Source organism: Carica papaya, chromosome 2, assembly GCF_054855325.1.
Source record: "Carica papaya isolate Zhongbai chromosome 2, ASM5485532v1, whole genome shotgun sequence".
NCBI classification, from domain to species: domain Eukaryota; kingdom Viridiplantae; phylum Streptophyta; class Magnoliopsida; order Brassicales; family Caricaceae; genus Carica; species Carica papaya.
Genome location: NC_142310.1, coordinates 27,432,102 through 27,449,004, shown reverse-complemented (window position 1 = coordinate 27,449,004; position 16,903 = coordinate 27,432,102). Strand labels below are relative to the sequence as shown.

Genomic DNA, 16,903 nt, shown 5'->3' with positions numbered 1-16,903 from the left:
TTTTAATGTCATAAATTATCAATCAAATTAAATTTATAAATAAATCATATATTTAAACATTACATGAATCAATAGTTTATTTTATCAGAAATTTTTTAATCAATTTATTTTTGGATCAAACTAATAAGAGAGTCAAAATACTATTTTCAATTAATATATTATATATTTCACGTTTTCTAATAATTGATTATGCATAATTATAAATTTAGAAATAAATTGAAATGCTAGGATAATGATTTCTCACCTAAAACCAAAAAAATATATATATATATACTTATAATTAATTATTTACAATTAAATATGAGTAAGAAAATTTATTTCTATATTCACAATACAACATGATTTATGTACCTGTTTATTTTCGGACATAATACAATGTAGATATATATATATATATATGCACGTGCTCGGGATATGGAATTTCCTCAGGGAATATCTCATGTAACGTTCCCTTCACAACCTCATTAAGCAAACATAATAAAGTCTCCATCAATATCTCACACAATATAAATATAGGAATTATAATACACCCATGAATTATATTATATGAGAAAAGAAGCTAACTCATATAAGTCTACCAACCAAACATTATTTCCCAGTATATCATCACACACAAATGACAAAATAGTTCCCTTTTCCTACTCCCTCACCTCAAAATGTAAAAAACACACTTTTCAAATCCCTTTGGACCATTCTCATGTTGCAATTACTTCTGTAAAATGATGAGATATACATAACTACGCCAATATTAATATACACAAACCAATTTTCATATCCATCAATCCGGCAAGTATCATAACAAGGATTCAGAGCCTCATCTCTACTGATACCAAACAAAACAAGGATATAATTCTCAGATTCATCTGGTCATTTTTTGTCCGTTGTCACGCCAACTACGACATTGCTCACCTGCAATATCAACAATTTTCTCCGTTAAACTTTTATTTCAGATTCTTCATGTGCACAATTCATTTTGCTCATTTAAGAAGAATAAAAGTATAAACTAGAAAGGGAAATGAAACAAAGGAGTTAACTTGGAAAAAGTTTACCAATTTTCCACTTTCATCAAGGGACATCGGGTTTTCAACAACAACAGTTTGGCTTTGTGAATGGGGCATTGACTGCACAGGATAAAACACCAAAAGCACCTGAGGTAAACCCACTGACTGAAATATTTAGGTTGGCACGTAATAAATTTTCATGAACTTACAGTTGAAGTAGAGGGCATTTGTCCAGCAGTGGTCCCGTTGGGTCTGTTTGCTGGTAGAGGAACCCTTACATTGGCCATCTGAGAATGTTTTCAAGAGAGAGAGTGGATCTTTTAGAAAACATTTTGCAATGTCTATAATGATATAGAACTCCCAAGGGTCCAATTTGTTGTGGCACAGTAGGCAAAACAAGAGAATCATTTGGTCCATAAAAATGTGTTTCAGTCTAACTAACTCGAACAACATGAGAATGGCAATGACAAAAACATAACATTCATCTTTTGAAATCAAGTATCAAGTATCAATTGTTAAAATAAATAGGCCAAACAACGCTAATCTGAGTCCACCCTCGCTAAAGTGCATATGTTATTCAGATTAGTAAACCAAACAAATTTTGAGCTCAAGATCATTCCTTGAATAAACAAGCCAAACAAAGCAGTTAACATCTGATCAAAGAGCTCCGTTGGTACAGAACCTTATAGTCTAAACTGCTTTCTTCTTCAATTTTTTTTAAGGAAAAACCCACTTCATTTTGAAGCAAACATAACAGAAGTGTTCATGGGCATTTTGGTAGTTCCAGTCATACCAAGATTCCCAATTCCTAATTTCACAATAGCGCAAGCCAGATGCACAGAATCCAACAGAAATTTTAGATAGAGCCAAAAAGCAGCTTAAAAAAATTAAAAAACAAGTCTACTCACCCCGACATTAGTAACATAGTGACACAGAGCACATTTAACTGATGGAGCTCCATATGGGTACATAAGTGTTGTCCGACAGTGAGCGCAGTTGATATGAGCAACAGGATTTGATGCTTTTTCCACACAGATAATAAATTAAACAAAAAAGTCAGGTAAGAAGCTTAAGACCTAAAATTGGAAGGGAAGAACTAAAAAAGCAACACAAAGGCTGCAAATAAAAATCTAATGAAATGCATGCAATATCCACATCCAATTAAAAGAATGCTCACAGAAGATTTTCTTGTTTGATTGTCACAGGAAAAATCTCACATATCATCAATAAAAGACAGAACAATAGGATGGGGCATCTAATAGACCTTCTAGAATAAATTACTGGCTGACTAAAAATATTAAAATGACAGTTCTTTCCAAAATATTCTGCAAAATCTTATAAAGTACTATCTTACTATCTTACCTCAGCCCTTGTGTCAAGAAGACATTATTTGCAAGTCAAAAAGGAAATTTCAGATATAAGGAGTGAACAATTAATGCAAAAATTGATCCATTGACAATAATAAATTAACTCTTGTTGATAATTCTCATATTGTACCTGGTGCAAGATTTACTGTGTGACAGCAAGAGCATCTCACGCTAGTTGCCCCACGTGTGTACATCAGTAGTGTCCGGCAACCTCCACATATAAGTTGAGCCATTTCCATTCCTGTACGGGTTTTACACATATTTTTAGGTGACCAAAAACTGAAAATCTTACAAAAATAAATCTTTGTCATTAATGCTAATAAATATTTGCATAATTTGAGTTGCTCTCCACTAATTGAAAGAAATAGAGTCGATTGTGAAATTCACACATTACATCTCCTTTTTCTTAAATATAGTTAAGGTCAAGATCAATTTATGGTCTGAACTTAAAGGATATGCAACAATTAATTCTGGTTGTTTCAGTTCTAACAATTGACTACGTAAGCAATCAAGGTCTTCACTGCTACAATAGAAATAATAAGAGCTCATTTTTTATAAGATGCTTGTACTTATTTGGATTGCACCATCTTACTGCGTAATACACAAGTTCTTTTCTTTCCCAAGGAAAACAATTTGAAGTAAATTTTCATGCATCCTTAAATTAGTAGCTAAAAATCATATACTCCTCCCCAAGTTAGAATAATTTCAGTAAAGAAGTAATTTAATAGCACTGAGTACTTTTTTTAAACGAAAAGAGATTATTGTGAAGAAAGGGAAGAAAAGAACATCAGTGGAGACTAGGCATCCTACAAAAGGAAACGAAGAAACAAAAAAATGATCAATATAAAACAATCAGTCAATCTCTTTGTGGAATACACAATGAAACGTCCTTATACAGTCCATTCACCTCAGCCCAAAGAAAGTATTTAGCTTTTAACTCTAAATTCCGAAATCTTCTTCCATATCTGACATTTCTCTCATTGATCCCATATTCAACTGCTAAGTTCTCTAAATTCCCATCTCACAAAATTGTAGTTGCCTTCTTCACTTTCATCAAAAGACTATAAATTGGAGATTCAGCATCAAAGTAATGCACACTGGAGGGCTCATATGAATGGCAAATAAGGGTAATGTTAATACCGCCTCATATACTTCCTCTTACTGGCGTTTGAGTCCTTTGATGCTACCCTTCTGGTATTAGTTTATAATACATTCACTCTAATAGCATGATAGCTTCTAGATTGTATTACATTATAGTACATCAAGCATCAGTGGGTGCACTCATTTCCCCACAAACGCTTCATAGAGATGTTTTTAATCCTAAGAAAGCATTCAACATTGTTTACAATTGCTGAAACATATAAATCCAACAATAATTAGAACTATATATGAAGCTTAAACGCTGAGCAAGCGTACAAGGTGGTTTTTCACAGTACTGGCAAAGGTATTTTGATCATTGCAAAGATGTAGGTCCTACATCTTGGTCCCGTCTTGAATTTCAGATTATGAGAACTTTTAAGGTCTTGATAATTTGTAACTGAACAATAAAGAACCATGTTGATCAATTACCCCCTTCGAGCCACAACAAATTAATCTCCTCAACCAAAGTTTCTAAATGCTTTATCAAATTGTGTTGAGAAGAGGTTCAAGAGAATAGTTTAGCATAACGTCGGCAGTAAAATAAAATTTCATTCACATCACATGCCAAACGTTTGAAAAGAAAATTAGAAGTAAACTGTTGAAGAAATATACAAGCATGGAAACATCTAGACAAAGTGAAATAAGATAAGAAACAGAGCAAATAAGATATACCGGGAGGAGGGACAGTGGTAACTGCATTACATATTGCACAGCAAACGTTTGCAGCCCCTCTAGGATAGACAAGAATGCTCCTACACCCACTACACACAAGCTGGCTTTGCATAGCTGCAATTGACAAAAAGGAAAAAGAAAGACAAAAACTACATCAGCTTTATCAAGACAAATATATATTTTCTCTAGGCATCTGTAATCAACAGAATTGTCTTTCTTTAACATAGCTCTAAGCTAACACCCATTTAACAAATTCATCTCATTCCTATAAAATACAAAAACATCAAAATTAATATTTGAATCACTCAAGCAGCGGATTTCACTCTTTAATCTCACAGCTTTTTGCAGGTGAAGCATAAACGATGCCCAGGATTTTCCACCCTTCAAAACATTTAAAAAAAATTGATTCTAAAAAATTTTAAAAACGAAAAAAGAACACAGACAAAGGGAAAGGGGATAAATCATATCGATCAGGTTTTCCGAATCTCGAAATCAAAACAAAAACAGAGACACGGTTATCGATCGCATGTAAGCCACAGATAGAACATGCGATTAACTTGAGATTGACCCACCAAAAAAAAAAAAGCTTAAAAAAATCACCTGATTTCCCCGAAGAAGTGGGAACGCAAATGCGCAATTCAAATCAAATTCAAAGTCCGCCCTTCTACGATAACAAAATCGACCGAGTTCACGAACTAAACCCAGAAACCGTAAGCAACAATCGCTATATTGTAATTATCAAAATTCTTAAAATTACTATTACAGAAAGAAAAAATAAAAAACTTGTCACTTGCCCCCTCCTTCCTACCTTTGAGATGGCCAGGAATTGATTTGAAGACTGACAATGTAGCTGTAAAAAAAATACAATAAAATAAAACTAAAATGAAAGGAAAATTAAATTAGACCTGGGCTTTTTATGGAATTTACCAAAATAGAGAAATATTAATTGAAAAATCAAAGGGAATGGATGGAGATTAGAGTCTGAGAGTGGTTTGGAATGGTAATTACAAGTGGGTTGGGGTCAGAGGGAATGGAGAAATCGGGTTTACGCAAAAGGCGAAGATGTGCGTCTATGTTTTTGGTATGCAAAATAGGATAACGAAGAAGCAAAGAAATCCTCTTGAGAAAATTCTTTCACAATCTCGTTAAGGATGGGGATAGAATCTGTCAACGACAATAAACAATTATATAAATAAATAATTAGGTAATTAATTAAAGGGATTATCTCTTTAATTTATTATTATTATTATATTATGCTCCAATTAATTGAGGACCTGGGCCCATTATTTATGGGCTCTAGAAAATGTTATTAGCCCATTGGGTTACCGTTAATAGAGTTTTTATTTTTTATTTTTAAAATTTGTATCTAATTTTAGGATCCGTTATTAAATATAAACGAGGTAAAATTCGTGTTATAGAATAAATAGGTTCGGGTTTACAGACCTCCTCACTAAGAACACAATTGCCAAAAAATAAAGTCACGATACCACCATTTATTCATAGATAGTATAATAAGTTATCTTGAATCCTAATTTTCGTTATTTTTTTTAATTAAAATCAATGTTTATTTTTTCAGAAAAATAAATAGAACAATGGGTAATGTTGCATTGCCTAACAGAGTTCAGTCTAAGAACACAAATCAATTTCGAGGGAGATCAATAAATAAAAAATTTAGCTTTAAAACAAAAACTCAAACTACATTTTCAGTAAAGTTCTCTGTTTTACAAACTATATTTCTTCCCGCAGGTAATCTTGCTTTAATTTGAGAAAATTTACAGTTGAAGAAGCCACTTTGCATTTGACAGATTGCCATTATTGCCTTTCCCACATCATATGCGTCGAAGAGAGGCCAACCTCTTCTCAAGATCCTCGACATCAGTAGAAGATTCAGAACTGGGACAGAATCAAAACAAATAGTTACAAACATAAAAAACATTATGTGCTTGGGAAAGAATTCAAACCGTGGATAATCTAAGAGAGAGAAAAAAAAAAAAAAAAAAAAAAAATCCCTCGTGGTTTTCCCTTGTGTCCTCGATACAATGAGATTCCATTTAATATGTAAAATATTTTTTAGCTTTTATTTTTAAAAAAATTTATACCTATTTTATTCACAAAACATACAATTTAATAAACAATAAAGAGAACAACGTTGAAAACGATGATAGAAAGATAAATTTTTAAAATGTTGTTTTTAGTATTTTCTCAAAACTATTTTCTTTGTGTTTTCATTATTCCGTAAGTATGTAACTCGCATACACTTCGATGAATAAAAACATGCATAAATGCATGAGTTTAAAAAATAAAAACTAAAGAATATTTTTATATACTAATTGGAGGCTGAATCTCCATAAGGAGGTCTGAAGGTTTGAGGAATTCTGTGTTTAGTATTGCACTCTATTTGTCCAGGGTCTCTGCGGTAGTATCTGATTGATTCTGGATATAAGGTATGCATAGAGATAGTAAACCTTAGTTTACACACAATCACACAAAAATCAAGAGAACGATCACTAATTGATTTATAAACTTTAATATACTCAAAATACTAGAATTTTTCCCAACCAAAAAATCAAACTAGTTTAATATGACTTGAACCAGTTTAATATAACCTAAACCGAATCAAACTAGTCAAATCAAAATTCAAACCATATCAACAAATCATCTCTTTAGCTTGAATTCCCTCTATCAACATCAACTGATAAGAAAAATCATCTCATCACATTGTCTTGCCAAAATGCCCTCATAGGGGTACTATTGAGTATTACATAGACAGTGCCTAAACTTACTAATTAGGATCGTCTTGATCATCATATCTGCAAGATTCTCACGTGTAAATACTTTATGCACAATTATAATACCCCATTATACAATGTTCAAAATCAAGTGATATCTGACATCAATATGTTTGGTCAGCTCATGGTACATCTGCTTCTTGGTGAGATATATGACACTTTGACTATCACAAAACACAGAAAATTTCTTTTGTGTCAATCCAAGATCACTCACCAAACCCTGTAACCAAATAGCCTCTTTTTACTACTTTTGTTATAACCATATAATCAACCATCTATAGTAGACAAAACAACTGTAGCTGGTAAAGTCGCCTTCCAATTGATAATACTACCAGAAAAAGTAAATAAGTAACCTGCAAAGATATCCTCCTATTCAAATCCCCTGCATAGCCTGAATCCACATGGCTTACAACTAAGTCACCCATCTTGGCTTTGTCAAATGTCAATCACACATCTACAGTACCCTTTAAATACCTCAAAATCCATTTCACTATTTGTCATTATTGTTTCCCAAGATACGTTACGGATCTACTCACTACACTAACTACATGAGAAATATTAGGACGAGTGCAAACCATTGCATACATGCTGCTCTACCTACAATACTCGAATATGAAACACTAGACATATGTTTTATGTCCTCATTTGTCTTTGGTGGCATGCTTGTAGATAACTTGAAATGGGTAGGCAATCGAACAATCAAGGGCTTAGCATTACTTATGTTGAACCGTTGCAGTACCTTCTCAACATAGGATTGCTGAGATAGGAAAAACTTTCCAACACTTCTATCCCGAGTAATCTCCATTCCCAATATCTTCTTTGCAGTACCCAAATCTTTCATCTCAAACTCATTACCCAATTGTTTTTTCATAATATCAATTTGTAACATGTTTTTAGCAGCAATAAGCATGCTATCCGCTATCCACATATAATAGCTAATAGACAAATAAACATATGAGAGCCTCTTATGATACACACAACAATCCTATGCACTACACGTAAAGTCATTCTGTATAATAGCTAATAGACAAATAAACATATGAGAGCCTCTTATGATACACACAACAATCCTATGCACTACACGTAAAGTCATTCTGTATCATGAATGTATCAAACCTCTTATACTACTACTTAGGTGACTGTTTCAAACCATATAAAGATTCGTTAAGCAAGCAAACATGGTTTTCCATACATAGAATGACAAATCCCTCAGGCTGACTCATATAAGTCTGCTCCTGTAAAAAAACAGCATTCATATCTAATTGCTCAATCTTTAAATCACTATGCTTTGTCTACTACAGAGGCTAAGTACATGACTCTACCATAAGTAGTAAAAGAAGTTATTTGATTACAGGGTTTGGTGAGTGATCTTGGATTGGCACAAAAAATATTGACAGTGTTTTGTGATTGTCAAAGTATCATACATCTCACCAAGAACCAAATGTACATAAGTAGACCAAGCATATTGATGTCAGATATAACTTTATTTGGGGCATTGTATTATGGAGTATTATAGTTGTGCAGAAAGTCTCTACACATGAGGATCCTGTAAATATGATGACCAAAACGATCTCGATTAGTAAGTTTAGGTACTGTCTAAAGTTGATTGAAGTATGTAATACTAAATAGTGCCCTGATGAGAGCATTTTAGCAAGACATGTTGAGATGGTTTCCTTTCTTTATTGAGGTTTAGCAAACCATGGGAAAAATTTTGTTGATATGGCTTGAATTCTAATTTGACTTGGTTTAAGTTATAGTAAATCGGTTCGATTCGGTTTAGTAAACAGATTTGGTTTGATTTTGGAAAACCCTAGTATTTTTGGGTATATTTAGGTTTACAAATTAATTGGTGATTGTATTCTTCATTTTTCATTATAGTGGAAAACATTTTTTTTGTCTTGTTCGTGGATATAGACATCTCTACTGAACTATCTAAAATCTTGTGTCTTTTTTTATTCTATTATTTATTTTGTGTGATTGCATATGTAATTGAGATTATTTTTTCTTAACAATTAGTATTAGAGCAAGGAAAAAGAAAAAGAGAGAAAGAAAAGGGAAAAAAAAAAGAGAAAGGAAGCGGTTGCAATTGGCGGCCTCTAGGTTTCACTCTTGTTTTTTTTTTAAGCTTCCTAATCGAACTAGGAGAAGGAAGAGAGACACAGAAATCGGATCATTCATCATCAACGACCTCTAACTGAATACCATTATGCATATGCCTAATGAAATAATCTGTGATCTACATCAAGATTAAATAAACCCGAGAATACTAAATGCTCATATCAAGCATATTTCTTATATGATGAAATAACTTCATTATTATCAGTTTATTCTTAATTGGTTCATGCTTATTATTCAGAGAGGGATCATATATAATGATAACAACCTCTAGGGTTGCATATGCCTTATGAACCAAGATAATATCTATCATCATCAGTGTGAACCAATATGATGTTTAGGAGGTAGAGTCTTCAAAGTCCTCTTGGGTACAACAGTGGTGGTGTTTCTATGTGCACAGACAGAGAAATCGAATCATTAATTTGTAAACCCTAATAGACCCAAAATACAAAAGTTTTCCCAAACCAAAACAAATTGGTTTATCAAATCAAACCAAACCAGTTTACTATGACTTAAACCAAGATTAAAGCCACACCAACAGGAAGATGTGACTTAATCTTATTTAGTTCGCTATTAATAGAAGATTTCAAGGCATTGAGTATTATTAGTACTAGGGATTAGTCTTTGACCAAGGTGGGAGAATCTTATTGACATTTCATCTTTTAATGACTTAAAATGCCTCTTGTAATCTGTGATCTATACCAAGATGGAATAAACCCGAGAATACTAAATGCTCATATCAAGCATATTTCTTATATGATGAAATAACTTCATTATTATCAGTTTATTCCCAATTGGTTCATGATTATTATTCAGAGATGAATTAGATAATAATAATGACCTCTAGGGTTGCATATGCCTTATGAACCAAGATGATATCTATCATCATTAGTGTGAACCAATATGATGTTCAGGAGGTAGAGTCTTCAAAGGCCTCTAGGGTACAACAGCAGTGGTGTTTCTGTGTGCCCAAACAGAGAAATCGAATCATTAATCTGTAAACCCTAATATACCCAAAATATTAGGGTTTTCCCAAACTAAAACAAATTGGTTCATCAAATCAAACCAAACCGGTTTAATATGACATAAACCAAGATTAAAGCCACATCAACACCAAGGAAGATGTGACTCAATCCTATTCAGTTCACTAATAATAGGAGATTTCAAGGCATCGAGTATTTATTAGTACTAGGGTTTAGTCTTTGACCAAGGTGGGAGAACCTTACTGACATTTTGTCTTTTAATGATTTTCTGCCTCTTGTAAAATGGGGTGGCTTGGTGCCTTGTTAACATCAAATTATGTTTTCTTCTCAAAAGAAAAAGAAGAAGCAAATGGAAACAATAAACTATGCATGCACCACAGCTGGAAATAAGCCTTTTTCCCCTGGAGAACTTCGTAAAATTTATCACCCAATGTGACATTGAATTTCCCATCATCATCAAATTGTCCAAGTAGCAACAATTTAATGCAGCATTAGTAGATTTCGGGAAACGACCAAAAAAGTTCTTCAAATTTAGTAGAAAATGAACTGATTTTCCTATCTATTGGAATTTCTTACGCAAAGCCTCCTCTAAGGACTATCAGATAGAAGAATACTAGCACATACCTGGGAACAACTTCGGGAGCACTCCTTGATGCAATCCGGCCTTTTGGGGCTGAAGATAACTGTTGAATAAGGAGACCAGAATTAAAAAATTGTAAACATGGATGGAATTTGCAAAGCATAATCAATGTGGAAAACTATGTCACAGCAGAATTCTCAAAGAAACCAACCTGGGATGCAATATCCACGCCAATCTCATCAAGCACCTAAATCATAGCAATATATTTGTTAGGGATCATGAGGACACAAAACGGAGCAAGACGTGTAAGAGAAGGATAGTGCCAAAGTTGGCCTCCAATAATTTATATTGGCACTCCTATTTGAATTACTACTTCTGTGAAAAGCAATTTGAGGAGTGCTAATATAGTTTTTTGGAATGTAGGTGACACCACCCATTGGAGAAGGACTAAAAACAACAAGCAACATTCCACCTGGTTAGTGAGTTCTTCTGTCTCCTCCTCAGCTTCATCCTTGTCTAAAGTCTCATCAATAGCCTCGGACATCATCTCTATCTACAAAGAGAAAAACAAAATACACATGGTACAAGAATAAACTTACGAGAAATAAAAAATTCAAGCTATCATGGAGAATACATCAAGTATTGGATAACATGACGGAAAAAGTAATCTTGGGCAAAAAGAAACATTACTGTCAGGTCCATTTGTGCTGATTGTTTCTGGAATTCTTTTATCACTTTGGCTTGTTTTGCAGGTTCCATTTGCTGCGAAAGGACAGAAAATATAGTGATTATGCTCTACAAAGGCAAGTGATGCTTAGACTTGCTTCAAATGGACACACAGAGTGTTAGAAACTAAATTATAGCTTATGAAATAAATCAATCAAATAGTGTGAATTCCAGAAGACACATTAAAGGTATAACACCTATAGAAATTTCATTTATTTCTACTCACATGTTTAGTTATTAACTAACTGCAAATTCCTAGGAGCTGTTTGTGGGCAGATATTACTCAGACTAACATCTTCCGATCTGGAGATAACATTTTGCAGTTGATCAAGTAATACTAAAGTTGCAGCCATGAACATACCTTATTCATTGCAGTCATTGCTTTGGTGGCACCTTTCATCCCAGTAGAAATTGAAGTACTAGCATATAGTGCCTGCCAATATATAACAACGTCAACGATAAAAGTACAAATCAGAACAAGTTGCTAGAGTTGTAATAACTTATGCGGAGAAACTGACCTGTGTATGAGTTGCTACACCTCTTATCTGAGCACGACTCCCCTGTAAGTTAGTAATTTGTTGCCGGAGTCGAACAAGTTGACGAGCTAAGATCTTAGTGGCAGCCTAGCAAAAGCACTTGAAGCAAATGAGCAACTATTTTGAACATTATCGAACACAAACAGATAAGGCAAGATTAACATTATGTTTGATTTGTGTGTACACAATGGGGTTTGATTTGCTCATAAGCAAGACTAAATATAGTGTTTGATTTGGATGTTAGCAAGGCAGTTTTTGAACTAATTTACATGGTCCGTTTAACAACCTGTATGGTGAAAAAAAGAAGTTTGGGCAGAGAAGATATAACTATAAATCTACACAAAGTTAATCCCATAAATGAAGCAGCTTCCAGTGGGGTCTCCAGCATAATATTTCCAGAACTCTGATTGTTCAATAACTGGGTGCACCAGGCTAGCTCTGATACAAGCAAATTTTATACATCATTTTTTTATATTAGAATATTTAAACTCAGATGAGTAAGACACATGCAATGGTTATTCAAAAGTCTTAGCTCCATTTCTTTCTGCTTTATTCATTTACCAGTTACAAAACCAAGCAAAAGAAAAAAAAAATCAAATCCACAAACAAATACTATTGGTGAAACTTTAAAAATGATTCAAATGTACTGGTCCCCCTGAATTGTGAGAGCTAGTCTATCTTTGGCAAGGCTTGTTAAAATGAACCTTTCATGGCTCTCCTTAGAATACCAATCATTATACTTGACCATGAGATGTAAAGGTAAACCTTAACCATGCTTGTTGTTTGCCCGTGTGGAGACATCATTACACCCAAAATATGAGAGGAAAATGACAAATGTGGAGATCATGCATCATCTGTACATACCAATCAAACTTAGGATCCACTTGTTTGAACAAATACCTATGATCTTGCCATATTTATATTCATACCAGAAGAGTAGCCAAACTTAAAGAGGCCAACTTTGTTAACTCTGATATGTTATATAACATTAATCTTTTGATAGTGGTTTTCTCCTTATTTTCTATTAGCCTATATGCCCCAATGTAACCAAAACCATAAAATAACTAATTACCAAAAATTGCACTTGCCTCATTCCCAGTTTTAGCCGTTTTCTTGATCTCCGCAACCAATTTCCTCTCCTGAAAGTGCATGATGTAAATGTCAGACAGTACAAATTCAGAAGGTTGAGGTTAGTCCAAATCACACTTCCATAAAATAGAAATACAAATATAATACTCATGAAAATAGAATACTTTTGAACCAAAGGTCAAAAACTAAGTACCTCTAGTTGGAGAGATGAAATCTCGCGTTCAATACCTACATATTGAGAAAGTAGAAATTTAAGAATGAAGAGGCCGCGGAGTACAATTCCAGCAGAAGATAATCCATACATACCTCGTGTTGCCACAGCCATTTCCCTCTTACTCTCGCGCAGGGCATCTGTAAAATCAGGAAATTCATTTTTTTTAACTTCTTTCCTGTTAAATTAGGATGTGTTCGTAGTACTGAAATAACAAAAGCGAATACAATAACCACTGGAAAAGCCAGAATCGCTACCCAAATCCCTACCCCTTCTTCTGGTTGCTAGAGAACGGTTAATATATGGATTAAGTTTCCGGGACCGGACTGAAAACAATTTCAACCAACCAGACAAGAGAACGGAGAAAAAAATTTGAAACAAAAAAGAAGCAAAAAAGAGCGGGTCAAAAACGCCGGGATAGACTACAACCCCTAGATTCATACTCGAAAATTGAAGGACAAGAAAAATCAAGTGGAAGACAATCTTTACGTCCATTTCGATAAATGTCGAAGATTTTGATAAAATACATTAAAGTCTAAACAGAGATTTTCAGTTCTCGATACAAAAAAGAAACTACCTTCCACTATATACTAAAAATCCTGTTTGTTTCTACGGAAAATACAAAAACTCTTGCCAAGAAAAAAAAAAACTTCAAAAAAATGAAGTGGAAAAGAAAAAAAATGTAAATAGAAGAGAAAAAATGTACCTTTAGGGGAAGTTTTCTTCTTGAAGATGTTCATGGTCTTCATCATGGAGCTTGTGTTGAACTGAAAATGCTAGTCCCCCTGCGTACCTAGCAAATGAAGAAAACTGAAAACCCTAAAAATCCACAGATGGAAAGTGTTTAGATTCAACAGTTCAGTAAAGAGGAATCAGAGATATTCTCCTCTCGAAGATCTTAGCTTCTCCAAATGCAGAAAGAGAGCGAGCGAGTGGGTGAGTGAGTGGGACCCGGACGAGTTCTGAGTTTGGGGGAGCGTGCTGTTTGGCAAGGCCAGATCTAATGGGAGTGCGGCTTTTCCAACTAGCCGTTGCAATTTCTGCTCAAATTACTTAAATACCCTTGCTCCTTTATACAATTTTCAGTATTTATTATTTAATTAAGTTTATTATTTCATTGGAGAATTATATAAATTATATATAAATTAAAGAATGTGTATGAAAGAAGAAGATGACAAATGGTATTATAACGTATTGAAATTTGGATCATTATATCTTTTAACTTAATTAATTTAAATAATATCAGTTTTTATTTTTAAATAATACAATAAATTCTTACAATTAATTTTTTAAAAAATTTAATATTTTATTAATTAAATCTCACATATATATAATTTTGATAAAGATACATAATATATATATATATAGTCCACAATTTAAACCCACATTTTATACAAATAATAAAAATACTCTTTGTTCTTACTAAAGTTTATTTTAGAATTCCTTTTTTCTTTGATAAATAATTTTGAATGAAGCTTTACATAAAAAATATATATATATTATCCTCGTAACACCCAACATTTGTTTTTATTTTTATTTTTATTTTTATTTTTATTTTTTTAATATAGTTATTTATTTATTTATTTTAATAAAAAAAGATATAAAAATTTGTTAAGAATTAAATTAAAAATAATTTTAGAAAAAAAAAAGATGAAAATTTAGGTTCTTGAGATATTTTTGAAAGAAAAAAAAAATTGAAGATCAAAACGCAATTTAAAAAAATTGTGTCACGTCAGACGCTCGGTTAGCAGCCCTAACCAACCAGAACGCGCCAAGTGGCAGAGGCGCTAACGCGGAAGGCCACGCGGGGGGGAGCCACGTGGGCGATCTATGTGCGCGCGATCGAACGACAGAGGTTCGTTCCCGCGCACATGGATAGCCCAGATTGAATCGCACACGGATGGTCTAGATTGAATCGCGATGAACGGTTCAGATTCACTCAATATTTAATCGCGATCGGACAGACCAGATCAAAAGCGATGGACGGCCCAGATCAAAAGCCGATGGGTATAAATACCTCATTCGCACCCAAATCCTAACCCTAATCGCCAGAACCCCTCGTCGGAGAAGACAACCCAGCCGCCGGGGAGCCGACCGCCGCCACCGGCCGCCGCATCGGAACCTTTTCCGATCGCCAAAAAAGGTAAAAAAATTTCATCTTGCACGAAATTCGATTTTAAACCCACCCATGCCCAAATCAGAGTGAAAGAACTGGCCAATTAGTCAGAAAATGCCGCTGAAGCCCAACGGCGCCGCCGCGGGGAATTTCACAAACCGCCTCTGATGAGACCCTTCCCTATTTTCGTTTCGTGTAATTTTTCCACCGTTGTGATCACCGTTTTCCTCTTTACAAGTTGACCGAAGCGAAACACCCAACCGCACCTTGAGCTAAAGGAGCCATCGCACCGGAGAGCCCCACAGCTGGTGAATTTCAGTTTTTCGTATTTTTTCAGCCCACCGAAACCCTTTAGCGTGTGTGCTCGCAGGAATCGATGTGGAATTGACCGAATTCAGCTAAAAATGGTCAACTCGAGACGGATCGTAGACGCGGGCTGCGGCGCCGTCGCCGAAGCACGGCAGGGCCGCCGTGTCAGATTTCTGAAATTGGTTGAGTAGGGCCTGGGACTAATTTTTGGATTTAATTGGGACATTTGTAGGTACCATAAACGTGTTTCAATTCCCGAAGAAAATTAAGGGAACCTAGGGACTGCCTGTAGGCACAGTAATCATTTAGCTTTTTGGTGTCAAATCAAGTAAGAACTCCTCACCCTATTTCCTATCATGGAATTGAAGTTTAAATAAACAATAATACGGTATTTTGTACAAATTAAATAGATGTGTATAATTAATTATGGATTGCTAATAGAGCCCGAACTGGACATTGTTCTCTGTTGATTTATTTTACAGTCTAAAAATATGATGGTATCTAGTTTATCTATTTTAAGGTTTAAATGCATGTATTACTGTCTTACTTGACCACTGTTTAATTTTGAGATTTGAGATATGATTGCATTACCTGATGCATGTTTATTTGTTTATGTGATTATATTTGATTTGGTAACTGAAACTAAGGAAAAACAGAAAAGAGGTGTGATCAAATAAATAGATAAGACGACAGCTTCATTAGATATCCTAAGAGATGGTGGACGGATCGGGTTCATAGAAAACCCTACCGTGAGCATTATCTCATACCGAACGGGGTATGGAGACTTGGTAATTTGGCACTCATACCAGACGGAGTATGGGGACGGTCCACTTCACCCTCATACCGGACGGGATATTGAAGTTTAATATTTTGTCGCTCATACCAGACAGGGTATGAGGTCGGCTATGTAATTAAGATTGTTAAGGGAAATGGTTCATGTGTAGCGGAGACACCCCTATGGATCCCCATGGATACTAGTAAGTTGGTAAAACGAGAAACGGTTATGATTTAGCTTATTGTTAATAAATGTGAATTTATGATATGTTCTATGTTGCTGATCGTGCATGAAGTTATGATCTATATGATATTATTTCTTTTATAATTTATTTTCATAAATTCTCCAATGGTAAGTAAAATGGTAAATGGTTTTATTTTTAATAAATGTATTGGTTTGAATTTAGTGCTCCATTGGTTGTTTTTTATTTTCTACCAACCTTTACTTTTGTGTCGGTGATATAGTGTGATGTCCTTACTGGGTTAGTGTAGTTC

The 16,903-nt window shown here is 34.2% G+C and overlaps 2 protein-coding genes across 5 annotated transcripts; both read right to left on the bottom strand.

Moving 5' to 3' along the window:
* Positions 1-511: 511 nt before the first annotated feature.
* LSD1 (LSD1 zinc finger family protein) lies at positions 512-5,353 on the bottom strand. 4 transcript variants are annotated; one of them, XM_022044559.2, is made up of 9 exons: positions 5,108-5,353; positions 4,989-5,030; positions 4,781-4,875; positions 4,181-4,294; positions 2,499-2,609; positions 1,910-2,022; positions 1,211-1,288; positions 1,050-1,121; positions 512-909 (listed from the first exon to the last, which is right to left on the bottom strand). In XM_022044559.2, the coding sequence occupies exons 4-9, from the start codon at positions 4,290-4,292 to the stop codon at positions 868-870; spliced, it is 528 nt and encodes a 175-aa protein (XP_021900251.1). In that variant the 5' UTR covers positions 4,293-4,294; positions 4,781-4,875; positions 4,989-5,030; positions 5,108-5,353; the 3' UTR covers positions 512-867. The 4 variants fall into 4 exon arrangements, with proteins under 4 accessions (XP_021900251.1, XP_021900244.1, XP_021900267.1 ...); XM_022044552.2 differs by having other exon boundaries at positions 4,781-4,844; XM_022044575.2 differs by lacking the exon at positions 4,781-4,875.
* Positions 5,354-5,835: 482 nt separating this feature from the next.
* On the bottom strand, positions 5,836-14,215 carry LOC110816366 (vacuolar protein sorting-associated protein 2 homolog 2). The gene is made up of 11 exons (XM_022044525.2): positions 13,916-14,215; positions 13,305-13,349; positions 13,192-13,226; positions 12,998-13,048; positions 11,892-11,996; positions 11,735-11,806; positions 11,338-11,409; positions 11,120-11,200; positions 10,859-10,894; positions 10,692-10,750; positions 5,836-6,073 (listed from the first exon to the last, which is right to left on the bottom strand). The coding sequence occupies exons 1-11, from the start codon at positions 13,959-13,961 to the stop codon at positions 6,010-6,012; spliced, it is 666 nt and encodes a 221-aa protein (XP_021900217.1). The 5' UTR covers positions 13,962-14,215; the 3' UTR covers positions 5,836-6,009.
* Positions 14,216-16,903: the final 2,688 nt, after the last annotated feature.